This window comes from Heloderma suspectum, chromosome 4, assembly GCF_057233095.1.
Source record: "Heloderma suspectum isolate Gila_16-S chromosome 4, 16-S_ref, whole genome shotgun sequence".
Lineage (NCBI taxonomy): Eukaryota > Metazoa > Chordata > Lepidosauria > Squamata > Helodermatidae > Heloderma > Heloderma suspectum.
The window spans coordinates 235619342-235647341 of record NC_139461.1 but is presented as its reverse complement, the minus strand read 5'-3'; the positions used below and the strand labels follow the sequence as shown (position 1 = coordinate 235647341).

Genomic DNA, 28000 nt, shown 5'->3' with positions numbered 1-28000 from the left:
GCCTGCACGGAGCCTCATCTGGGAAAACGTCTATAGCTGAGGAACATTTTTGGCAGGAACCCTCCCCACCATCCTACTGCACATCTCCGAGTGGGTTCCTGCCTATCTCCTCAGTTCCTCTTTGACCACTGTCACGGCTGCCTCTTCGGGAACTTTGTCCGCTGTTGTTGTTTTTTTTTTAACTTTAGTGCTGAGGTTCTTGTTCGTTCTTGTTTTTCTTGTTATCTAAAAAATAATAAAGTAGTTAGTCTTTCTTAGGTCTTTGTACATATATTTTTCTTGGCGTATAGCATTAAAAGCCCCCTTCAGAAAGTGTGTCCGCTGTGGCAGCAAGTTACCTTCCTCTGACGGACATTCTTTATGCCTTCTTTGCTTCGGAGAGGCCCATGTTGTGGAAGCTTGTTTTCATTACCAATTGTTTTTCAAACAAGCTTGTAAAAATCGCTCAGACAGATTGAAAGCGATTTTGTGGAAAAGGGTGCTGGAGGTGGTGGACACCCAGAAATCTCAGGCTCCATTGGGTGCCCCACAGTCCACAAACATGCCACAACCCACTTTGGTTTCACCTCCTCAATCAACATCAGAAGTGGGGTGCATGGACCCTCCTACACCGGGTCACTCGCTGATGCTATCTGCGGCTAAAAGGATCTCTAAAAAGGCGAAGCGCTCTAAGTCCACGCCAGAGTTAGTACCAAAGAAAAAGCAAAGGAAGAAGGCTAAAATGACTCTTCTGAGAGCCTCAGAGTCAGAGATCCCTCCTCCTCTTCTTCTTCTAAATTTGCCAATTCAAACACGTTTGTCGGTACCAACGGTGGCTCCTCCGATGGTACCATTATCTACAGCCTCTGAAGGATGTCTCTGCCGTTTGACATTGACTTGATTCTAGCCCTCAGGATTGACGCTCCTATTCTCCATTACCAAGTATTTGAGACAGATGATCGCAGTCACTTCTGTAAGAAGGTCTCAGTTGTCTGCCTTCTCCAGGGACCCTTGCATCCGAGACTAATTTTTTGCAGTCTCAAGGAACTTAGGAGATAGGCAGAAACCCACTCAGACATGCACAGTGGGATGGTGGGGGAGGGTTCCTGCCAAAAATGTTCCTCAGCTACAGAAGTTTTTCCAGATGAGGCTCTGCGCAGGTGCCGAGTCCATGTGTGTGAATGCACAGTTGACCATTGGAAGAACTACAGTTACAGGTAAGCAATCTGCCCTTTTGGCGACTGATCGGTTCTGACCTCTAGCTAAGGTGATCTGTCCCTTGTCCAGCAGCCTGCTGGGTGGGAAAGAAGAGGGAGAGAGAAGAAGGTGTGGCAAAAAGAGAAAAGCCTTGTCCACTTTTGGATCTGACCAGTGGCATGCACCCCCTGACACACCCCTAAAGGAATGTGCCCCTCAACAGAAAATCATTCCCCCACTCTTGCCTTCAGGTGCTTCCAGATGAGGCTTTTATTGTCTCATTGCCCTGCGATGATAAGAATTTTACTGGGACTTCAGATGTCATCTTCTTCCATTTGTAACCCTCCTGTGTTTTCTTACTGCTTCTCCCATTGTTTTTCTTACTAGAAAAAAACTGTTGGGGTAAAGATGGAATAGCTACACAATATTGTTTGATTGCTAGTGCAAGGAGCAATCAGACTTCCTAGTACTAGCGTCTGGAAGCAGCCTTAGTGTATTCACTAAGCAGCCTTAATGTATGCATTGGAAAGTTGCAGCTAATCACAGTTTCTCATCCTGAGTATGCTCTGCAAAAGAGACCCACTGGACACACATGATAGTGTGGAATTATGTCTCTGCAGGGAAACATTACAAGTGAAAGGGCTTTCATCTATCTAATCAGGTGAGTTTTTAAAACTTGTATCTTTTCTCCTTGGCTTTTAATTAAAATATTGTATGATATTTACAACTGATGGATATTCTGAAATTGTATTTCATTGAAACTAGTTTTATTTAAAAGTTTTTATATGTAATATGATTTTATGAATATGTTTGTGTATTATAGTCTTGAAAGGTGGCTAGGAAAGCAAGCAAGCAAACAAGCAAGCAAGCAAGCAAGCATAAAAATAAAATGCCCTTATTGTAGGGGTTAGCTGTACAGTGTAATGATAGAACTGTTGCTCAAAATCTGTAAAACATGCCCAGCAATGTTATCTAGCTGCCTAGCTATCTTGGGACCAAACTACATGTTATGTTAAACATGTAGGTTTCCCTTGCATATCTGTCTTTTTCCATTTAGTTATTTTTTTATTTAAAATATTTCTAGGCTGCTTTTAAGGAGCAAGAGCCCTCTCGAGGTAGCTCACACAATATAATCCATACAATGAAATCCCAAACAGCAGGGGTAGGCAATATGGTGCCCACAGCATCAGTGTGCCCCCATTCTTGGCACCCATCAAGGTGCCTTACCCCTCCCACTTTTTCCCAATTAACACATTTTCTTACTGGCAGCTGGGATGGCTGTGAAATAGGTTTCTGTTTGTGTTGTGGGTTCTGTGGATTCAATGGAGTTGTTTAGTGTGCTGGGGTTAGGCCCCTCCTCTGCCTTGTACTCAGTCTTTTGGGCAGGTTTCTTGTCCTTTGCCATGCCTCCCATGGCAGCCATTTTGCAGTGGTGCCCAGGATAGTTCCTCAAATAACCAAATGTGTCCATGACGCAAAAGGTTTGCCTATCCATGCCCTACAATGATAGACCAGCAAGAATTAATAAAATCAGCAAACACCAACAATAAAACAACTAGCCCCAGTTGGTACTAAAATCTAAAATACAGTTGTAGCTGAAAACCTAGAACAGTCCAATGAAACATACTCAGGAAAAGGCCAGAGAAAACAAGGAAGTCTTCAGGGCCATCCAAAAAGCTTGCAGTGGTTGTGCCTGAGGAACCCTGATGATATGATAACCCATTGAAAAGGTCCTCTCTTGTGTACTTTCCCACTAGACTGGCCTTGAAAGTTGGGCAAGTGGGAAGGGCTTCTGTTGCTGATCTTAAAGTGTGGGCAGGCTGATGGCATAGCAGCTACTGGGGGTGGGATCAGGGTTGGGACCATAGCATGGGATGGTAGAGATTATCTCATTCCTTTTGTGTTGAGGAGCTGATGAAAATCGTTCCTCTGAAGCTGCTTTTTTTCCATGGGAGGGAAGCTGCCATTGGCACCAAGGGTTAGTCGTGTCTCCCCCCCCCCCCCCCCGCTTTTTGCACCATGGTACCGATCCTGATCCCTCTTCCCACCAGCAGCAACTCTTTTAAAAGGAAAAACAGAGACACAAACTCATGTTTAATGTAACATGTCTTTTGATCCTAGTTTATTCATGAAAAAATTTAAGTGGCAACTTGACAGGAAGGAAGTATTGGTTGTTAATGTGCTCTTTGAGTGACCTAAAAGAACCTGAACTAGGGGCAATAGATGAGAATTTCAGCTAGACAATTTCAAAAAAGGGATAATCATAACATTCCTTGACAAAGAAAACAAGCATTTATTTGCCTGAGGTGCTAGAGCTCAGATGTCACATATTCACATAAGCCCATTTTAAGTGTAATGCTGCAATTTATTTATGTTCTTTGTAAACAACAGCAACAAAACCAACATCCAAATTGCATATCAAACATTAGTAAGCGCCCTGCTCTGAGTCTAGGTCAGACCAGAGGTTGTATGTACATTTTCAACTGCCTGATAGTGAGTTAGACCACTCATTAGACTGTTTCATCCAGCACCATTTTGTCTGCACTGACTGGCAGCTGCTTGCCAAGGTCTTGGGCAGAGAACTTTCCCAGCCTTTGGAAGCTGAGATCCTTTAACTGGGCAGAGAATGGAATCTGATATTTTGTGCATTTGAATTATGCACTATACCACTGAACTGTGGGCCCAGTAACCCATCATTTAGCCATGGATAGAGAGGATAACTGGATGGACAGGGGAACATGTACAAGAGTGCAGGGTGATACGTTCATTCCAGTGAACATATCCATACAGTGAATATATGTGCTTTACCTTTCCATCAATCACAGGGAGATATCTAAGGCAGCATTCTCCCTCCAGATCAAAGGTGGTCTACCACAGACATTTTTGGTTGCTCAAGGTAGGGAGCAAGACTGACTCGGAAGCTTTAATAGGGGTTGGGCAATGCTACTTGCCTGGCTGATTGCTGTTAAAAGGCCTGATTTTTCTGTAGTTCCCTCCTGCGTCCAAAGCCTGGTGCTGACACACAGGCTGAATCCCTGCCTGACTTCCCTCAGGTCCCAGGTCCTTTATCCACTGAAGTCTCAAGTCCTGACACTGCACAGTATCTCTATGAGATCATTTAAACACAAGGCTACCCATCACGTTTCATGACACCGTTGATATTGGTCTCCTCAGCCAAACTGAGTTCCATTTGCTACAGGTTATATGCCTCATATCCACAGACGCTCAGTGGGAGTGCAAAGGATTCCTACTTCGTTGTGATAATACTGTGATAAACTCTTTTTCTGTGTTTTGTGTTCTCTTGGAAGATGTTTAAAAAAGATACCCTTCCTTTTGCTCCACCTCTCCCCACTCTCCAAAAATGATTAGAAAGAATTATTGCCATTAGGACGTCTTTCCCGGTGAAAGGAGAAAATCGCCTCATTCATAATTTATACCCTCAATTACTATTAATAAAGAAATATTTCAGCAGGAGATCGCCTGGGAAAATTACACGTAACATTGCATTAACATTCTATTTGAACATTTTCATCACATTTGTTATAGAGTTAATAAGAGGGATATGCTCCCCTGACTTCTTCATGAAATTATGGGCTGCCTGTGATAGTTTAATCTTTTAGACTTTATATAATATATTCACTTTGCTAATTGAGCCATCCAAGGAGCAGTTAGGGGTGTTCTTAAATGGGGAAGACAAAGTAATCAAGGCCGCGACTTCCTGACGAAAGGATCCTCTTCCGGAGATGAAGAGCTGCATGTATGAGCAAGAGAAACATATGTTTTGTGTCTCCCTTTTGAGGCCATTGAGGCCTTATACAGCCATTTGATGCTCTGCACTTTCCAAATGTGGGGTTGGGTTGAGCCTGGTGTGGAGGGGCTCTGGCTCAGTGGTAGAGCACATGCTTTTGCATGCAGAAGGTTCTAAGTTCAGTTTCTGGCGAGTCCAGATCTGGCCAGAAAAACCCCTATCCGAAACCCTGCAGAGCTGCTGGCAGTCAGTGTCCCAGTACTGGGCTAGATGGACCAATGGTCTGACTAGGTATAAGGCAGCTCCCTATGTTCCTACCTGATCAAGATGTGTCCAGAACATCGTGGTGACCTCTTTTCATCTGAACATCATATATGTGTGGCTATAGATGTGTCGTAGTGATAGCAGAAATCAGAACATTGGGCTACGTATGGTTAAAAGTTGTATATATTAGAGGAAATGACATGAACATAGGAGCTGCCAAAGTGACTTCATATGCACACTGTGCATCATTTGCTTAGAGGATTCTGTAAACAAAGACTATCACTCTGAGTAAGAGATTGTAGCCCTTGACTACCCACCCAGGTAAACTGACCCACTCTTTGCTTCTTTTTTTCCTCTGTACTTTTATGTGTACATGCCTTTTTTAAACACACACATACGTTAACTGTGAGTATATATGAAAGGTGATCACAGTTTGGGGAGTGGATTTATGGTGGAGGGATAGGGCCTGAACACAATTCCAGGGACTGAACTGTGTTGAGGCTGCCATTGAATAGCTTAATGTAGTTCTTCTTTTCTCCCTCTGTTAAAGTACTCTTTGACTCTTTTTCTGAGTCTTGGGTCCTATTCCTCCTTGGCTCAACTTACACTTTCAGTATTGCTGTCTAGTTCCTCTCTTCCAGGGATGCAGAACCTTTTTCAGCCAAGGGCTGGATTTAATTTTGGAGAAGTTCTTGGGGGCCACATTCCTGTGATCGGTGGGGCTGAAGACAAAGGCAGTGGGGCCAAGGCAAAAGGGATAGGCCTCCAAATACCAGTATATTATAGCTTAAAGTTCTTACTGCCAATAACTAAGCCTTAGGAGAGGCATTTCAACCTTTTAGAATGGGGAAAAGACTGCACAAAAAGCTGGAAAACTACCAAACTTTCCCCCAATCTGTGATTGAGGAAAAGGAGGTGGGGCTGAAGGAAGGGGCGAGGACGACTGTGGAATCCTGGAAGGCCAGATTGGGACTCCAGGTGGGCTGGATTTGCCCCCCGGGCCTTAGATCCCCTAACCTTGCTCTCTTTCAACCACTCCAGGTTGCCCAGCCAGCCTTCTGTGACCAAGGCCTTGTAGGAGCACCTCGGGCTGAAATAGAAGTCCTTGCAACCTTTAAAAATGGAACAGTAGTTTTCCGAACTTGATCTTCTTTGTAGGAGAAATGCTTTTATATTCAGGTGTACATAATGATCTAGTGAATTTGGCATTTCAGATTTGACAAATGGATGTTAGAGAGGAATTAATGTGAACAAGAGTAAGATCAGTTAATTAATACTACAGGTGATGTCTAGTCTAGCAGCAGAAAACAATGGGTTTGGAATCCATGCAAACATATGTGAACAGACAAGACAATACCACTCTACTTCTTCCATCCCTAGATAAGAGGTCTTCCCAATCAGTCCTCCCTGTGACCACTTTTGTCCTTGCCACATCAGAGGCGGGGTAGGCTAGGAAATGGAGCAGAGTGCATAGCTTGTAAAATGCCATTGGCTGAGATTGGAGCAGGATGGGACAACAGTATAAACAGGACAGGCTTTGTAAACACAACTGCAGCTGGGATAAATTTAGCTGGTTGGGGCTGTAGATATAGCACTACAGGACACAGTGTCAGGGCAATCTTGCTAAGAGGGGAAATTAGATAAACAAACACAGCTTGTCGCTTCTTCACGTTGTCCTTTGATTGTATCCCAACATTGTTATTCTAGTCGGACAATTGTGCCGCATGCTGAAGGGACCAGGCATACATTCCAGGGTGTTTTGCTGTCCCCCTTTTTATGGTACTTTTCAAAATGGGTATTCGCTTGTGTGTATGGGTCCTCAATTATAGTTCCTTTCTGACTCTCATGTTAGCAAAATATTGTGCCCTCCAGAAGTTATCCAGTTCGAAGAAATACTCTTGAATGTTCAGGAATGCATATAGTCTGTACACTGCATGTGTATTTTCTACATGGTTCCACAAATATGTACTGCAGGAGGAAGAAACTCTTAAGAGCAAATACTTGGATCAACATTCTCTCTCTCGCTGTCTCTCTCACCCACCCACCCCCCGAGCAAATTACTATCCCTTTGTACCATTTGGCTACATTGCATGGGGAAATATATCCCAGGTATCATTCAGAATTTGGCTCCTATAGATTGTGGTAGCAACATAGTTTTTTAGCATGCAATCTTAAGGTATCTGGGGACCATGCCTGTTACTTGTAAATGATCGCACATGTGCCAAGGAGTAGTTGCTGGCTTATCAAAAAATAGGTACCTTAATGACTTCCTTATATTGTAGAGGCAGAGCCTTCATGACAAAGCATTTTGGAACTTTTCTGATCATGTCAATAATTTGCACATCTCTCCACAGAAGAAAACTTCCAAAGAAACCTCCAAACAACAACAGACCTTTGTTCCAGGAGCAATATGGATTGCTCTGTTCCAGGAGCAATATGGACCTTTGTTCCAGGAGCTTTTAAATAAGTTATACAAACTTGTTTCAGCAATGTAGTACTGGTCTGCATTGGAAAGCTATCTGATTTGCATTCCTTATCACATGAATACCGAAATTCACATTTCTTGCACATACACTCAGACACCTATGTATTAGCTGAAAGATTTACATACCCAAGCATACTGTCCACAGTTGATACAAAATCCAGCGACATGTGACATTTGGAAAAGGTCACTTCTCCCCTCAGAATTCAAAATCCTGCTCCAGCCAAATAATGCACAAGGTCATTATCTTTTCATTTGGCCTATTGATTCCTCCTGAAGCCATAAGAAGTGGGGTAGAGATTACTTTTATCCATCCAGCAAATGGGGCTGAAGATGGAGAAGTTAGGAAATAATTTCTGGTTGGGGAAGTTGTCCATTAGTCTGATGACCGCTTAAGAGGTTGCACAAGAGGGAGCAATTAACTAAAAATAATTCAAGAGTCAAGGGGTGTATATAGAGCAGGTATCAAATATGTGGTCATGCAGAGTGATGAAGTAAAGGTCAGGCAAAGTATAGACCTAGGAAGCTCCAGTGAGGTCTTGGAAGATCTAGAGGCAAGGCTAAACATTAGTATGTAAACATACTAAGAGTTTGGGTGATAGCCAAGATTTCTTGGCTTTGACTGAGTGATAACTCCCACTCCCTCCCCCCCAATTAATTGACAAAGTAAGATGAAGCTAGTTGGGAGCTGAAGCCTTCTTGAGAGTGAGACATGATAAACTGAGGATAGGCACCTGAGATGGGTGGAGATCTTAGTTTGTGGTGGACAGTGAGAAGTTGATTTTGCTTGCTTGGCTAGTGGAACATGGCCATGTGCCTGTGAAGTTCAAGAAGCATTGGACCAATTAATGAAGGATGGATCATCCACTGCCTGTAAGACATAGTGGTTAAGAGATAGAACTACATGCTTAGGCTGTCCCTGCTGAGATTTGGAAGTGAACAACGGGGGATGGCTCACTCCATAATTGCTGTGTTTCTTGTATGCTCCACCTCTGGACCATAGTCAGAGACAAGATATTGGGCTAGATGATTAGATAACTCTGGGCAGTGTTACTGGACTGACTCTCACACATAAAATCATATTGTTCTTTTGCAGAAAACGGATTCACTCTTTCAGTGCATTTGATTTCTGTAAGCCACTCCAGCATTATTTTTGTCTCTTGAGCATCTGTGCTGCCCACTGGCATCAATGAGGAGCAAATAAGAGAAATGCACTCTTTGGTGCTCAAGGTATAATATTGCACACTGAACATTGTTTTTTTGTGGATGCTTCCTGTAGACTTCCAGTCTAGTGTTGAAGTATCAAAATGGAATGTGCTAGCAAGCCCTCATGCAGACCCACCCCACAGCTTCATAAAACCATACTTCCTCAAGTAAGTGTGGTGCACTTGGTGAGGGCTCTTTGAGACTCAATTTATGTGAGTACAGGAACAGTGTGCTAGGAATGCTGTATTTTGTGTCCATCTCTGCAAACTGAGGTCTAGTGATTAGAGTTCTAATGGTTCAGGAACAAGAGTTCTGGAGCCGGTCTGTCTATGATTTGAAGACACAGATAGTATCTATCCTAAAGCAGAATTAGTACTTAAATTGATGATTTGATTAATAGTAGGGATGCTACTAAAATCCAGAATTATCCATACAGGGTTCAGAAACACCCCTTGCTATAATATACCCACAGGCCACATAGCTTTTGCCTGAACCTAACAAAGAGCCCCAGTCCAGAAATAATCCAGACATACTAGGTTCTTTCCTGGTATCTGTTAGGCATCCAGCAAAACAATCTAATGAGCCTGGATTATTTCTGGATTGGGAATTGAGGGAGTTTGACCATCCCTAATTATAAACCATGTGATGTGGACAGTCTTTGTGTTTACTGCCCCTGTTCCATGCCTCATTTTCATTTAGGTAGCTTTGTGTGACAATGGGTATTTACATGGCTAGATGCATGTGTAGTATGCAGAGTTTAGGGAGTGAAATTGGAGCATACCTTTTGCAGCTAGTTGAGAGGACTTCACTGACTGCCAGGACACAGTGTTGGGAGTGTGTTCCATACTCCTATTGAGGTGACTTTTCAAAGCAAAGAGGACTATTGCAGATGTGGCCCCTTCGTTCTGTCTAAACTGCTGTGAGTTATGGCTTCTCCAGACTCTAATTATGCAGTCAGCCCCCCAATCGCCTGTTCCTAACGAGGCTGACAGGCTAATCTCTCAAGAGCCCTTAATGTGTTATCATCTCTCGCTGGGTGACCTCATATTTCTAACTGCTCCAAGTGGGGAGGGAGGGAGGAAAAGTGTCGTCGTTTCTCCCCCCCCCTCCCCCAGCCCCTGTATGCCTACATCCCTAGGCTCATCTGTTCAGGCAGCAGAGATCAGCCCATCCATCACCTACCCTGTTTGGGCTATTAGATGATTAAAGGCATTTTTTATAATATTTGGATGAGTTTTCAAAGCTTCTTGCAAAGTGTCTGATTAATACCCATTTAACCCCTCACTGGTTAGGCTGTAGACCCTAGGAGTGGGAGAGATACATGTGGGCAAGGCTGTTAGACATGTCTGCTTTCAGCAGCGTCCTGTTCCATCTGTTCGTGCCCAGTGTTGTGACAAGGTGTGATTCATAGTCCCTGGACACCTGCAGGAAACAGTTTTTCCTCTCCCAACTGGGACCTGGTGGTTTTTGAGGTTTTAACGGTTCCAGGGAACAGGAAATGGGACCCTGGTTTATTATGCAACAGGCAGCGCAGGCACAGGGTCTCTAAAGCCACATGTATAGCCTCCTGGAAATGGATTCCTTAGTTGATCTTAGGAGTAGAGGGCCTGGATGGATTGCAGTTCTGTGACTAAGCAAGGATAGGAACCTGAGATGTGAACACCACAATAATCTTGGGCATGTTTTGTTTCATCCATATGCCTCCCATGTGTCTCTTCCCAAGGTTCAGCCGTAGAAAGAGAGTGTAAAGGCCCCATTATTACCCTGCTCACCCCCTCAGGTCTTGGTCACACAGTCCTCCCAGAACTGCCCGTTGTAAATAGTCTACTCCCCTATCACTTTTGAATGTCACTTTCTCCCAAGTTTAATTTTGTTTTGATTAGTTTCATCTGAAGTGCTAGAAAGCATTTATTTCTTCACTGACATGTCCTGATATTATTGACAACTAATGTGACCATTGTAAGAGCTAGGCTGGTAGATCAAAGATGCAACAGTTCAGTTATATATGCCAGATAAACTTTGCAAGAAGCCACAAATTAATTCTTATTTGTTGTCACAATTAGAGTGGAATAGAAAAGATTGAAATATAATTTTTAGACTTACGTTACTCTTGGGCAAAATCCAACAGGGCGTTTACACCTCTGCTGATTATCTTGCACCCTGCTGATTCTGTTGTGCAAGCTGTGGGTCCCACCAGTTCTATTGCGTGAGTGGGACCCAACACTTGTGCAACGGTGATTTAGTGCTTCCCAGATGAAGCCCTGAAACGAGCAGAAATGCTTCTCAATTGGGACAATTCTCAATTGGGACAATTCGGCAGAGCTCCCTTATGTGAGCTGCACTGACCTGCCCTGTTCCAGAAATGAGCATTTCTGGTTGTCCTGGAAGTGCTAAATCTTCCTTCTGCAAGTGGTGAGTCCTGCTTGCAGATGGGCATTGCTGGGGTGTAAGCAAATCAGCGGAGGCATAAGTGCACTGTTGGATTCCCCTCTTGTAAGGGAAGGGCATATGGCTAGCGTTTGAAACAAGCCAGATCCTTCTTACATTTTTTAAATATCTGATTATATTGCCATGGGGAACAGCACCATTTTGCAACTGAAGTTGAGAATGGCAAGGACTAGGGAAATGGCACAAGATTTAGAAATCAAGTGTCACATTGAAAAGATGCAAGTCCACCAGTGAAGGTCTCAGTTATAATCTTGATACATCTGGTTTATCGAGAGAGTTTTGTGGAATGATAAAAATAACATTTGTATATACTCTTTACCATTAAAAAAATCCAAATATGTGTGTCTGCATATATTTATATTATCTACCTATATCTATCATCTACCTATATCTATGTCAAAGGCTGGAGAGGGGAAAGACATGACAATCAGAGAGGTCATGACAAAGGCATGGAGATGGGGAAAAGGAACCATGGGACAGAAAACTATGTATGGCAGTTTCCTGTGTCTACTAGTGCCCTGCCCAAGGCCACCTTTATGTTTTGAGCCTTCTGACAGTGACAGCCCTACTCATAGGTTTCCATGTTTTTTCTCTGTAATGATGAAAGCTCAGATTCTCAGCATGCCACATTCTTCACAGAAATGAATGCATGTGACATGCATGTGCGCTGTATATATAGTCCTTTGCAAGGTGAAAATTTACTCTCTAAGTGCATTGAGAAACAAGAGGTAAAACAGGATGCTCAAGTTAAAGTTGATCATATCTAAACTGTAAAAGGTTGCAGTATTTTAAGAGAGCTGGCAGCTAGGACTGCTAGGACTGGCTGCTCACTTGGGAAGAAGGTAGATTTTCTTTCTCAGGCTGTCTGCACATAAAAATGTGATGCCCACTCAAATAGATGCTTTAGCAGCATAAAGCTTTTTGTAAGAGATTTCTATAGTACAATGTACATTAGAGTTGAACATTCTTTCTACAGTTCTTCTAATCTTCAAGCCAGATTTTCTGATGGGTGAATTCCTTGTGGGGAACTGTTAGGTGTTGGGGGTCTATAAGGGATGGTCTGTTTACAACTGTTCCTTTTGTGCTTTGTTTATAAGATCCCAGCACTTGAAGCAGCAGCTTTGGATGCCTAATCCCATGGCACTTGCTGAGTTTGGAAAATATCTACTGTTAAATGTCACTTGCTCAGTTGTAGGAGTCAATTGATTGATCGTCATCCTTTGTGATGCTCATTGTCATATTTCATAATCTCAATTTCTTGTCAATTGATTGCCAGATAGAAGCGACAGCCAAGTCGGGCCGCCGGCGTCTGCGGGGGCCAGCCAGCGCATGGCGTTAACTTTCCCCCTCTGTAAGTGTCTATTCTTTTATTACTGTTGTGGGTCTTTTCAGAAAAACAATAGAAAAAATACCAGTTGGGATAGATGGTAAACAATGTGAGGATAATTTTATTGTTAATATTACCAAATCTGTCACACCTTGCAGGCAAGGAAAAACAACATAGCAAAAAATTTAAAATCATCACAGAGTTGTATTCTGGTGTTTTGCTGGGAATAGAACCTAGGAATTCTGGTTCCTTGGCCCTCACTGCCCTAATTTACATTCCAATCAGATCTGAGAATAAATAAATCAAGCATTTTCTTGTAGTTACCTGTAGTGCATGTGTCTGTGTGTGTGTCTGTGTCTCAAGAAGAATGTTAATTATAGCAGAAGCATTGGTCTAAATATGGGTAGGGCTGAAAGTTATGGGTGGAGCCTGCTTGCACACTATGTTTAGGGTACTAGGTGGGGTTATATAACTGCTATGGGACTGAAAATGAAACACAGTCACTGCCAGGGTGGGTCAGACAAATGATTCATCTTGGATCTGACAGTGACCATTAACGGATCCTACCGAGGATGTGCAGCTGCTTTGTAATTATCTTGCCTCATGACCTTGTGCATTATGCCTGCCCATATGGGCATTGTATACTTCACAATTGGACTGTATAATTGAATTCTGTTGTAGAAGTTGGCTTACTGAGAACCTCAACTTTAATATAAAAAAAAAAAGTTTTGTGACCTCGGGATTTCAGAGAAAATTTTGAAAGTGTGTTGGCAATGTCTGGTGAAGGCTCAGAATCCAATGGATGTTTTAAACATGGCTCACAAAGTGCCTCTTCTCTTTTTCCTGTTCCATTGTCTGTACTCCAGATTAGCACTACTTTTCTTTCTTTGTCCCATACCACCTCCTTCCATTGTTTAGATATTCTAAATGCAACAAAACCCTATGTACCACCATCAGATTAAATTATGCCTGTGAAGTCCTATAATTTGTTTAACCTATTTGAAATGCATAATTTTCCATGTCCTCAGGATTAAAAGTGCAATCTAGAATTCTGAATAGAGTTTTATAATGTGCTGTGTCTTGGGTATATGGCTGTATACAAAGATTTTGAATTCTGGATGATATCCAAATCTAGATAAATTTGAGGGGTGTGTGGGGGCTTTCCCTTTACTTGTCCACTGTATGACATGAAAGAGTATGACTTTTGGGCAGTGAAAGCCAATGAAATCAGAACCCCTTTGATGATCTCTCATCATTCTGGACACCTTTGGGAATCAGCCTCCCCCCAAGGTTCAGCTCAGAATAACAGAGCGCACAAGACAAATAGGTAAGTTGCTTGGGAGAGTGGCTGCTTGAATGGCTCCACCACCTGGTTTCCATGGAAGTGTTTTGTCCGTCCCCCCCCCGCCACCCCTGCAACAACCCTGACTGGAAAGCATGTGGAGAAGGAAAGCAGCCGACCTTTGGCACATTTATTGACACTCCCAGAGTTCATACCGCAACTCTACAATCTTTCCCTGAGATTATTAAAAATTAATTGATCACTTTTATATCCCCCCATGGTGCCCAACACTGCCGTGAGAGGGGCCAAGGGGAGGAGGGTGTGTGCAGGCGTAGCAAACACACTGATAAATGTTAATTACTCTTTTATGGCCCTTGTCAAATTCCAAAGCAAGTCATAAATTCATTAAACTCTAACGGATTAAGCACATGCAGCTTATTTAGCCACCATAAACAAGATCATTTGGATGTTGGTTTTTCCCATTTTATTGCTTCAGCAGCAAAAAGAGAAAAAATAGACTCGGAAGCTCCTGGTGGATTTGAAAAGTTGGCTAGTGGTTAATATCCTGCTGATGCAGTCTCTGATTGTTGTTGTTGTTGTACATAATGCATGGAATTAGTTTTGTTTTGTATTTGTATGCCTTTGTGCATTTTATATTGGGCACTGTGAATTGCTCCTGCCTTCTTCTCAGAAAGTAAGAGGTAAGTGGCAGCATTTTTGCACTGGTGAAAAATCATGCAGGATTTCAAGTTCTTCGTCACTGAAGAGCTTCCCAGCTCTTTTGACAGTAGAAGTTGGTCCAATACGAAACATTACGTCACCTATTTTGTATCTTCCCCATCATTATAAAGCTTATAGTATCAATCTAATATTATGCAAGTTCTGGTAAAACATCCAGTCTACTTTCACTACTATGAAACAATTTCTGCCTGAATGAGCGAAGTATATCTGTTCAGGGACATCACATTGGCTGCAGTTGGACAATCAAGATCTCAGGTTAATGAGCTGAGATGTGACCGAGTTTAAGGCACCCGTACCCAGCTGCTTTGCTCCATGCTCTGTGCGACTGGCAAAACAATTCAGGAAGCTACAGTTAACCATGGCTTTGTGTTACATCCAAACTGGAGAACTATGGTTAATAGCTTCCAAACAAGCCAGAATATGATGCCCCATTGCCCACATCACTGCCATCACTATCAAGAGAAGGGACATACATATCAAAAGAACATTGGGACATGGAGAATGGGTGCTTTCAGGTGAGGCTTTTATTGGACCATTGCCCTGTCTCATTTACAGTATTTTACTGAGGGGGCAGGGCGGCTCCAGATACTGCCATCTTCCTCCTGTAATCCTCCCGTGTTTTCCTACTGCTTCTTCCGTCTTTTTTCTTATTGCAGAAAATCTGTTAAACAGAAAAATATGCAATAGCTGCACAGTTCCTTCCAAGTGGTAACGCTAGGAGCCCTGCGCCTGGAAGCACCCTTTGTTGCATTACACATGGGAACAGAAGAATAACTCAACACAGGTTGCCCTTTTCAACAATTGCCTTGTTGTCTTTCATAATATCTAGCTGTACTCTGAAATCAGCTACCCATCTACATGTAAGGAGTTAAACTGGATCAAGCCCCAATTGAGCCACTAGTGGTGTAAGCCTAGTCAGTTTGCCACATCATGGAAGAGTGTGTGAAAAAGCTCTGATACTAGTGCCCAAAAGTTCCAGATCAATCCAAAATAAGAGGCCTTATCTTCTTGCATGCCTGAAAAACTGAGTCCCCAAGAGCAGTGTGTGTACCTGGAACAGCCAGGGCTAGAAGAACAGAACATTCAGTTCTGTGCACAGCTGCCCCATGTGGTGACCTAGCAGAACTGCACCTTGGAACATTCTGGTAGTGAACTATTTGGACTCCTCCACTCAGGGTGCTCATTGGGTCCTCCTGGACAGGAAATGCTGTAAAAGGCTTCCAGTTTGGGTTGGGACGTTGCCTGAACAACATGCCATGGCTCTGGTGTGTTTTTGTGTGTTCCTTGGTTCTGACTCTGTGGCTCAACTCCTGGCTCCCAGCTGACCTCTGACAGCTGCCTATGGTGCAGTCTTGACAGTGTCTTAATTCTCCTTTCTGTTGTGATAAAAAAAAATTCTACTTTTTATTGCAGTACATCAGTATAGAATATCTACAGGTTTAATATCTAGCTCTACAGGAAGTAAGACACTCACATCAGTATTTTTCCTAGCTTTATAGGGTGTTTTCCTGATGCACCACTCCAGTGCAGGAGTATTTATTTAGGTCCTCCCTTTCCCCTTTAGTGGGAAGCGCTAGCAAGGCTACCCTCCTGAACAGTGCCCTGCTATTTCATGAACCTTTTGCCTTTTTGATTTGTTTTTATTTAGTGCTGGAGCACACATTTACCATGAAGTTATTTTTGTTTGTTTTTTAACAAAAAAAAAATTAGTATTCACATTACCCACCTTAATTTGAGATTAGTGCGGTATACCACTATGAATAAAACCAGTTGTGGTTTTCTTAAAATAATTATCTGGAAAGGTCCTTCTGTTGAAGCACAGATAAACAGGACCTTGATAGGCTCTACTAAAAGTGGGACCTGGTGTATAGTGGCTAAGAGACTGAGTTATGAATCAGGTAATTTCTGATTCAGATCTCACCTTTACTATGAACTGACTTGATGGTTTTTAGCAAGCCTTCCTCTCTCCCAGCCTCAGTCCCCTTTCTTTCTCTCCCCCCACTCCCCAGTCTGCAGCGTGGGGTTGATAATACTGACCAAATTCAAAGGATTGTTGTCTACAAGAAGGTAGTGTGCACTGAGTACTTTGAACACTCAAAAATGCCAAGTATTGTGCTCCTTGCCTTCTACTTGATAACAATATCTACAAAACTAGAATTCCTAAATGTCCTGTAGGCCTAACTTCTTGTCACTGTTTTCTCATTGGTACAAAGGGTGGCATTGGTCTCAATCCTATCCATCAGTACATGGAATATCTGTGGGGCTCCCCTTGCCTCTAGCCACCAAAACATGCCCCCAGTTTTGATAGATTTATGAGCACAGGGGTGGGCAGTCAGGGGTTAATGAAAGGACTGTGCCCTGTGCTCAGCGGTAGCTAACAGCCACCAGCTAATAACTTTATGGCTTCAAAGCAAGGCATTTATCATGCTGAAGTTTGTTTATGCACTAGTTATACGGCACATTATGGCAGATCTGCGTTGGGCTGATAAATTCTAGATGACAAGCAAGGCTACTGAATGGGGCTTGTCGAGTCCAAAAGACCAGTAGCTTTTTCCTGAACTCTGCTTACAAGATAAGAATGTTTTTTCCCTCTTTTGTTTGATAGGGACAAAAACGCACACATTTGATGCAAAAGAAGCAGGGTGGGGTTCATGTTAGAAATACATACTTTAAAATAAGGGGGTGGGGGAAAACATACCAGTGGGCCTCTTTTGGGGATGGGGTTAGTTAACTGTATCTAGCACTGGATTCCAGTCATGTCTGAGGAAGCTGGGGTTGAGAAATGGGATTCGCAGTTCTGTGGTACACCCCTAAGGTTCACAGGGAGTGGGAGATTGACAATCGTATACAGGTCTATTCAGAAGTAAGTCCTATTGAGTTCAGTGAGACTTAATTCCCAGGATGTGAACTGTTGGAGATGGGGAAGGAGGGAAAATGCCCAAGCCTTTTATAAAACTCCAGTGGTATGATCAAGAGCAGCATGTATAGATACGTGTGTTACACTCTCAAAATCCTACAATAAAGGAGTGTAATGCATTTGGCCAGAATAATACAAATTGAGCCCAACTGCTTTTCGGAACATATTTGTATCATGTAACATGTGGAGGAAGGGCAGGGACCAACCACTGGGATGTTTTGCAAAGAGCAAATGTTGGACTCCAGGCCCTGACTGACAATGGGAAACTCCCCAAAGGCCCCTTCTGAACTTTGAGTCTCAAACTGACGCTTTCTGCACATTTTCAGCCTTTTCACTGGCATGAGGTCCATACATGTTTAAAAACAGTTTTGAAATTGAAATTCATGTTCCTGAACTGTACTTCTAAGTATGGTTTTGCTTTGGAAGGAGCAAATTTAGCAGAATGGAGTATCTGTAAAACTGTTTGCAACCAGGTGCATGCTTTACAGAGAACTACAGCCAATCTTGGCTCTCTGATTATTGTACCTGTATGTTGTGTGTGTTTGTCTGTATGTGCTTGTCTCATTCACACATTGCATTATTTGCTAATCACTTAAGAAATGTTTTTGTGATATATATTTCTTTATAAGTCCTTGAGAGTGATTTATCATAGAAAAGTGGGGTATAAAGAAATAATAAAATCAGTAAACTAGAATAATCCAAAATCATAAATTTCAAGTGAGCAGAGATGTTAACAGTTTCATAAATGAAATTCCCATATCAACACATACTCCTTGAAAATATCACAATCCTAAAAGACATCTCAATGGATATGTGTTTAATGGTGCATTTGGAAGTCTGTCTGGGTGCCAGGGTTCAGAATAAGCAGGAGCTATGAGTGATGGGTTCATAGTAGATCAGGTAGTGAACTCTTGGATTGGAAAAGCTTTTAGGCAGGGCTTTAGTCAGTTCTTGTCTAGAGAAAGCCGGGTGCATTTTACTTGCCTGCAAGGCAGGGTTCTGCTGTTCTACTGAGTGACACTGCCTGGCTCAACATTTTCTGGGCACTTACCAGAATCACTCCCTGAGTGTAGCCAAAGACACCAATTCTTTGAGAAGGGTGTCATAGGGAGGTGCTGTGCCAAAGGAACATGTATGTGTACCTCATGTGGGTCTGTACATAGCTTGAGCATCTATTGGCACGCCTTTGTATCTCATGGGATTAATTAATGTGCTACACAAACATGAAGGGGGGCAGGGAATCATGCCTGAAATGTGGTGCCTACATGCATGCACTGACCTGACAAGGCAAGGAATGGAGATCCAGCATGGTAGTCAAAGACAGGAACCCATGGTCCCCAACTGTGGAAGAGGTGAGAGGACACTAGTGTCATACTCAACCCAGTCATCAAATAGAGGTGAAACGCAGGGCACTATGTTAAGTCCTGACATACATGCAGAGCAGGAAGTACCACATGTGTAAACCTCCTTGCGAGGGTATATAGCCTTAAAGATGTATTAAATAAATATAATAAATACGTAGGTGCCCCAGCATGTTTTTGAGGTCTCCCTGAAATGAAGAGGACAACACATGCACATACCTTATAGTCTCCTGCTTACCACAGAAAAGAGGGTACAAGCAACACAATTTCAGTGTAAGTAATCCAAGTAATGGAAGGGTGCCAGCGCGTGAGAAGAAAGAATGAATCTTTCAGGTCCATCATGTGCCGCAGTGCTAAGGTGCATGGCCCTATGTAGTCAGTGGATGGGCATCATGGGCATGATGGCTGTGCCTTCTCTGCTGTGTGACTCCTGTGCATTGATCATTCCACAGTGGCTTATGTGAGCCCCGTGAACTGGCACAAGTACATTTATATGTATAATCATGTACTGAGAGGCATATTTATATTTGAAATGTTTTATGTTCATATTTGTATATAGTTGCACATTCACCTCTGCATTCCTGCATGTATGTCCCTGGGTACATAAATGCAAAAAATAAAACAAAAAATTCTTCATGAGATGGAACATTTCTGTCCATCTTTGTGGGTTCTTGTGTATCTGCGTATTGGTGTGTTTTGTTGGCATCTGAACTATATTTATATATCTCTGTGTATTATTTATCTTAATGTGTTTGCCTCCAAGTTCATGATTGTGCACATGTATTTGCACATGGACACCCCACCCCCCTCTGATAGTGCGATTGTAATATGTTTGTGGGTTGGTATGCAAGTCTTTGTATGTGAATGCCAGCCCCTGCAGGCTGTAAATCCTGCTGCCCAGCTGAGGAGGTTGAGCGGTTTATTGCTCAAGGCCAGGCCCATGAATCAGGCAGAGGTGTCGGAAGGCGCATTAACTCGTAGCCTTTGCTCAGTTGCTGTGTGGTTCCAGGAGGGGCCCCGGAGGCAGCGATTAAAGGCGGCACCTTCCCCTTTCAGTTTTATGGTAAGAGGAAAGCAGTAAATTAGAGGCCCCGAGGCTTCAGGGCAGGCCTCGCCCTGACATAGCTACCTGCTGCTGCTCTGAAAGCAAGCAAGTTCAGGCCTTGTCCTGCACTGGGATAGAAAGCTTTCTGGTAGTCTGAACAGGGCGATCAACAGGGACAGTGAGCTGCTCTTTGGATGACCCTGTGCCTGTACACAGGAGCCTTCTCCTGCAGGGTTGCCTGCAATCTTGTACCCTGCCATAACATAGAATTAAGTGACATGAGGGTATTTCTCCAGCTCAGCTTAGTCCATATGTACATTCTCTCTCATACCCAAATATGCATGGCATACAGGCACTGTTATTTGTTGTGGCCATCCTTGCTTTATTTTATTTTATTATTTTATTTATTAGATTTATATCCCACTGTTCCACCAACAAATGGTGTTCAAATTGACTAACAATAATAAAATACATATTAAAAACAAAATCTGAGTTAAAACATAACATAAAAACCAGTCAATTAAAAACACAGCAATAAAAGAAATAGACTGTACCCAACCAACTAAAAACCCGTTCAGCAGTAGACCAGCTTACATATTAAAGGCCTGGATTCTCAGGCATTTTATACCATAGAAGAGAGTCTTTATACCAACACAAGGATCATATTCAAACCAGTCTCCAGTCTCCACCTTTCCCTAGAAGAACAGACATATTTGAATATGGGAATTCCTTGTATATGAAACTCCAAAGCTTGGGCTTTTCAGGAGATGGGAATCGTCCAGCTAGATAGGAAGTAGAAACATTGTACTTGTGCGCTTTAACTGTTATTAAGACACAACTGTGAGGTTGTGCCTGCTCTATTAGCTGCATTTAAAAAAGAAGCTTGGGCAGAAGAACAACTTGAGGGCAATTAGACCAGAAGCAATTGGTAAAGACTGATGTTCACATAACCAGTTCATTATCTTTAGTTCCTCCTTAAAAGATGAATGGCTTCTTCTCATCTTGTTATTATTGTACACATATTTTATCCTCATTTGCATGTTTTGTCAGGTCATCTGACAAGGGGTTCAATATTTTGCAAATGTTCCAGTTCTGTCATGTATTTACCTGATTATGCCAGAAGTTTGGGTATGTCTTAATACCCTTTGCACCACTGTGGCAGCAAAAGCCAGTATTGGCAAGAGGGATGGAACTAGATGTTAAAAGAGTCATGGAGCTGCTGCCACATGGTGGTATCTCTTTATCCCCACTTCCTGTTAATGCCTAGTATGATATTACATTTGACATGATGTCAGTCGGCTGCATGTTCTCTGCCCCTGTTCCTGAAAGCCAATAATGTGAGGCAACGGTGGGGACATACACTGCACAATTACATTAAGTTACGTATCCTGTTGTACTAGAAATTACCAGGAAGAGAAGATGGAGCAGTAGCTCTGTGCCTTACAGTGTGGGGTGCAATATTTTGCAAATGTTCTAGTTTTATCATCCATTTTATCAGAGATGCTAGAGTCATCTCTGGAGGTTTGGGCATGTCTTAATACCCTTAGCACCAATGAAAATTGTCTGCCAAGGGAGAGGGGTTTTTTTTGTATTGCTTGCCTTTTGGCCTAGAAAGGCAGCAGTTTCTTTTCCTTTGAAACCTTTTTATGACTCTGGGTATAATTAACTCAAGCCATAAAATTTTTTCGAATCCAAATAGATATAATTAACATTTAATGTCACTGGTTTTTTTGTGGATAGTCAAGACTATTAAGAAGTGAGTATTGATTGAAGAGGTGAAGCAGATGTTTCAGTTATTGGATCAGGACATCAAAGGCAGGAGCCAGGGCTCTATCCTGGAGCTGATCCAGTGATACTTCTGTGCCTCCTGGAGGAAACTAGTGGCTAGGGAGAGGACAGAGGCAGGGAGCAGACATTTTCAATGGTTGGCAGAACTCTTGCATATCTAGTGCAGTGAGGTACCCCCTTTAGTTAAAGATGAAGCATGGTTACCATCCCATTGGAGGAACATACCAGGGACAAACTATTGTTTTCCCCCCACAGGCTAATTCCCACATGCATGTTCAATACTTGGTGAGTGCATCGAGTGGGGAACTGCAGATGAGAATGAGTAATCACAGATCAAGAACCACAGATAGAATGTTTATACCACCTGTAACACAATGCCTTTCAATGGAGTCAGTTCACACATTCATCTGCAAGTTATCAGATGTTATATAATGCAGTGATAAGGAATGAAATTATACACATGCATGTGGGAACTCATAAGTCTGTATCTGCTAGGTGCCATTGTTCTGGCTTCTCAGAACAAATATCCCAGGACAGTATCCAAACTTCAGCTGGATGTGCCATCTATGGAGTTCAGACTTGAAGCAGCTAGAAGCATATGTATTGCTGCTTTCATTGTTTCTTTTATCATGCTTGATAGGATTTCATCAACAATTTTGAAATTATGAATGAAACAAGTGAAACAAAAGTTCATGAACCATAGGACAGTAAAGGAGTGACTGGATATTTTGACTGCTTTTTGAAAAATGACATGATTTTCACCCACGACCCCACTACACATTGTTACCCCAGTTCTAGGTGTGCTCCGCTGTTTCTCAAAGCCAGTATGAGCTTGCTTCCATGCCTTCTCTTGTGGGTATCAGCTAATCTGGGCTGTGAACAAGATTCTCTTAAGGCTCTTGCCAGCCTGCCTTTATCTCCTGAAGATCCACAACGAGTCTTGTTCTGAACCCAACCCTGTTTGAGGTGCATCAGAAGGATTAGAAAAAGATATCGGTGTCTCTCTAGAGGCAAACTATATCTTACAAGGTTTAGCAGTTCACTTCAGTATCCCACTCAATAGCCATGTAATTGTTCATATCCAATTGTGGTAAACCAAATAGAAGGTTATTGTGAATAGAGGATTCTTGGATAAGGTAAGAGTAAAAAGGAACATCTGCCTATCAAAATGAAATAGAAATACAGCTCTAGTCTACAAAATTCCTAAAGATACAATATTAGCATTTGGTATACTAGCCTTTGTCTGTGTGGTAACTGAAGGTAATTTCAGACAGCTTCCAGTCACCATAACTCAGATCATAAGAACGTAAGAAGAGCCATACTGGATCAGACCAAGGGTCCATCTAGTCCAGCGTTCTGTTCACACAGTGGCCAACCAGCTGTTGACCAGGAACCCACAAGCAGGAAACAAGTGCAACAGCACCCTCCTGCCCATGTTCCCCATCAACAGCTGCTGTACATAGGCATACTGCCTCTGGTACTGGAAATCAACAACTATTAAGACATCTCCCTCAGCACTCCTGCCAATCTAACCTATCTGATTTATTACTTCCCCCTACCCACACATCTAGGCATGGTGGAATTGTAAGGCAGTACAATTTCTAGGTTGGTTTTGTTGTTAGAAATGGACCCTACATAACTATTAGCTGTTTGTCTGAAGGGATTTGGTTGTTTTTTTTAATATGAGAGAGCATTCAGATCTGTAATGTACCACCTTCAGTCTAAAGCGCTACAGTCCAGGAAGGACTGTATCACCAACTTGTCTTGCTTGTTTAAATTCACTCTAAAATGGTCAGAAACCTTTTTTATTATTTATTACTTACATTGGTATCCCTCATACTCAGCCCCTAAAAGGCTCTCAACAATGACTTTAGAGACTGAAGGCCTGTGTTCTACTCAAGATATAACATTGCATCTCTTGTTGGTCATGTCTGACTAGAGTGCCCTTGGCTGGATGGTTGCTGCTCACCTCGCATTGTATTCCATGGTGTGTAATGATTACAACAGCTACCTGGCTTGGGCTGCCAGGTGTGTGTTCTCTTGTTTTCCAGCTCCCTGCCTTCCAACCCCAACTGCTTATGAAACTGTTTTTATTCACTCTGGTGTGACTACTTCGAGCCTGATTCCTTGGTCCTAACTTGTCTTCATACTAGATTCTTTTCATGGAGGATAAGGCTATCAATGGCTGCTAGTCATTATGTCTGTCTCTCTGTCTTGTCTATCTATCTCCTCCCATATCAGAGACAGTATACCTCTAAATAATAGTTGCTTCCTAGGGGACATGAGCAGGAGGGAGTGGCTGCGTTTGTGCCCTGATTATGAGCTTCCAATAGGCATCTGTGGGAACAGAATACTGGACTAAATAGGCCTTTGGCCTGATTCATTGGGGCTCTAATTATGTTCTTATGGCTCTTAGGATGACATTCCTGGCTGAGTCCCCCACCAGATATGCTTGGGATGTGCTAGGCTGTGTGTGTGTGTGTGTGTGTGTGAGAGAGAGAGAGAGAGAGAGAGAGAGAGAGAGATGGTATGCCACATTTTGTCCACTCCATGCACCTGGGAGCAGGGCTTCAGAGGCCTGGGATTGATTGGATTGCTGGTGCTGAAGGATAGCACGAGCACAGGAACATGAGTTGGGTCAGCAGAGCAGAAACCAGCAAACACAAAGAAATAGGCTGCATTGAGTTTAATAAATAAAAACAGTGACATGCTGTGCTAGGGCTGAGGGTGGGAGGTCAGCCATGCACCAGCAGCTTCTGTCACCCCTCTGCAGCTGACATCATCGTACCAGCTTTGGATTCACCCCAAATGCCCCTGGACAGCACAGAGCTGCCTTTCTCTGCCCACACACAAACTCTAATTGTTCAGGCGCATCCCCTGCCCTGGATGATTTGTGTTCCTTGTACTGATCAGAGATTATCATGGTAAGGAGGAAGGAAAAGCTGTTGGCATTTCTGTGTTGACATCTCTGCAGAATTTGTTCACCTCTGCTCACATCCTTTAAAAAGAGACATTGGAATGGGACTATAGCTTCTTGAATTCTTTAAGCAACCACCTTTCCTCTCTGCCTCATTTTCTTTATGTGCCTTTTGCAAGCAGGAATTATTCTTGTCTATGCTTTGGGAAAAGAGTGGAAATGTATGCCAAAAATAGTGAGGTAGGGCTAGTACAACAGAAGGCTGGTTACGGCTTTTCACACTGGCATTTTAGCCAATATAAGCTCCCCCACCCCTGGATCATCTGTGTCTCCCTCCCATATCACCGGAGACTCTTCTCTGGTCTTTCTGATGTGAGGGAATTGGAATCGCAAAATAAAATTTGGCCTGTATGAGATTTGGGGCCATGCTATGTTTTTTTTTTAATTGGGAAAACACCAAGAGAAAATTGGCAGCAGGGAAAGTACCATGGGGCTTTGTGAATTCTCTAAGTAACCTCAGCAAAGCCTTCTGCTGTGAAGCATCTGAGGTAAATTCAAGCAGTGCTCTATGAAGAGGATTGTGACGTGGAGAGATGGAGGGGTGGGAGGTCTGACATGCAATCCCTTGATCTAATATGGCAGTGTTGGGGGTTCATAGATATGAACTTCCTCAAGGAAACCTTCTCAGCACAAATGGACATGCAACCATATTCAGGCAATGTATTGTCCACCCACGCTTGGGGAGGAGAGGCAGAAGAACCATCCACAGAATGGCAGCAGCTAAGAGATACTATATTTGGAGTTGCATCCTGACCACTCTAACTGATGTAGTAAGTAAGATGTCCACTGATTGAACTCTTGGCCTTCTAGTTATCTTGGTGCGTTAAACATTTAGGTTGGCTCCAACCATCCTCTGGGTATGTTTCTGTATCTGAGCTTAGGGAATAATACATTTAAACATTAATAAATGGTGGAAGAGATTCACCTGGCATTTGGCACCTCAATTTAATCTCTTGGGAAAGGGAAGGCTTCACAAGTCAGTGGCAAAAAACTAAGAGCATGGGTTTTTGTAGATATATCTATTGTTGAATGCAGGAGTTCTGTCTCCCTCTACTGCAGGGATTGCGAAACTGTGGCCTTCAAATGTTGTCCTACTATGATTCCCATAATCCCTGACCATTGGTCATGCTTGCTGGGCTGATGGGAGCTGGAGTCCAGCAAGAACTGGAGGCCTGCAGTTTCCCTATCCCTGGTCTTCTAGATCTCCCTCTGTCATCAGTAGTGAAAGTGGAACATAGAATAAGGTTTAATGGATTCACATGGCATGTGCACACACACACACACACACACACACACAGACCTACCTCCACTAAACTCATCTCTTCTACAAGAATCAGGTGAGAATGCCAGGAGGACTGGCTTTCATTCCTGTTGCTTTAGGCAGTGTGGAGAAGCTCACGAGAGCCTTTTATTAAGACATTAAGCAAGCCCAGCTTTTTGAGTGGCTGTGTATTGACCTGACTAGAAAGAGTGGGGCAGGATTTCGCTCTTAACAGAAGCAATAGAAATTTCTCACTGCACTGTTGTCACTTCCATTGGCTGTGGGTAGAGTGCTGGGTAGGGACACTGTGGGAATGGGGCAAGAGGCCACTGAGCTAACCCAAGACCTTTGGGCTACTCTGGCATATGCATAGATGTAGCTGTCTCCTTATAGTAGTGAAGATTGTCTGCATAGAAGTAGATTGAAAGCTTCTTGTGATAGACTTTGCCCTGCAATGACTCCCTGAGAATTGGTCAAACAAAGCCTGGGGCAGTTAATTAGTAAAGGACTACATGTCCCATGGGACAATTCTGTTTTCACATCTCCCCACTTCGCTTTGGGGGTCCTTGAAATACCTCAGTTACAAGAGCAGTGCTAACTGTGTGTGTATCAAAATAGAGAAGCAGCTTGCATTAAATAAAATTATGCCTAGGGATGGGGGAGCTACCTTCTCCTAGGCCTCTGGTTGAACAAGTGGATCCTTCAGCATTGGCATCTTCCTCCTCTGGCCTCTTCCTACTGGATTCTGGTTTCGGGGATTCATCAGAATTCATTGTGGTTCAAAGAAACAGTATGGCCAACAGTAACTGCACTTGTATTCCAGCGTTTCAGCAAGTAATATTGCAGTTATCACTGCTAAAAAATCTTCCAATCCTTTGCAAGGTACAATCCTATGATACTCTTAAGAATTCCTTATTGGGATCTTAAGGTAACATGTAGATATGCTGACATGGCTGCACTGCTTTCCCCCCTATTATCAGAGCCTGTCTATCTCTCTACAATACAAGTCCTTTTCTCCTGGCAGTTGGATGAAGTTCAAGGAGGTTAACTGTAGTCCTGTGGTGCTTGAGAGATAACAGTGGGATGTAAGAGCATCCACACATGCTCTGTGTGTGTTCATTTCCATCTCACACATCAGTCTATATTGAATTCTATAAATGTTCACCACTTATTTGTGTGTGATATACACAAACGATCTCTGGCTAGAAGGGCACTAAACAGGCTTGTGTTAATAGCCTCCTTTTTTCACCTAGGCACAGCTACATCCAGCATAGAACTTCACCAGCATTTAGGCTATAAGGCTCAAAGAAGTTTTAGATTTTACAATTAGGAAAGACCACCAAGACTATATGGTATGCTGTGTAGACACTCACTTTCCCTGGCTTAGGCCAGGGAATGCACTCTAGTAACTAGATTGCAATCACTAATATATCTCTGAGAAGGGCAACTGATCTACAAATGCAGGGAGTGACAGAAAATCCATGTTTCTGTAGGCAGAGTGGTTGAAATCAACCTCATTGTAAAATGCTGAAACTTCATAGAGCTGGAAATGTTGCTGTTCCGGCTATTCCATAGAGTGGAAAGTCACTTCTAGTTATTTAGTCCAGCCTCCTGAACTGAGAGAAAATTATCTTGGTGTCTATCCTAGATTTTTTTTAAGTGTGCATACAGACCAGGACTCTAGTTGTGGTATTTAATTTTGTTTCAGTTTAATCTCTTACCGTCCCAACAATAATCTTTCCTATATACACATTCTTCCTTCTCTTGCAGTTATAAAGTCAGTTTATTTCTTATTTCTAGAATAATGTATTGATACAATACTGTGTGCCAAATAAAGGGGGCAAGGAGTCTTTAGATAGGATTTCAGATAGGAGAGCCAGGGCCTGCAGGAGAGGCCACCACCACCACCGGGGAAGAGGTGGGCCTGCTGCTGCTGGGCCTGCTGCCGCCGCCGCCACCACCACCACCACCGGGGAA

General features: G+C 42.9%; 1 protein-coding gene across 1 annotated transcript in view; it reads left to right on the top strand.

Moving 5' to 3' along the window:
* The window catches only part of RNF220 (ring finger protein 220), a 383799-nt gene that overhangs the window by 136667 nt on the left and 219132 nt on the right, over window positions 1–28000 (top strand). The window contains exon 3 of the mRNA XM_084852730.1: window positions 12601–12675. Within this exon, the coding sequence (XP_084708856.1) occupies window positions 12601–12675 (75 nt within the window). The remainder of the gene's footprint in view (window positions 1–12600; window positions 12676–28000) is intronic.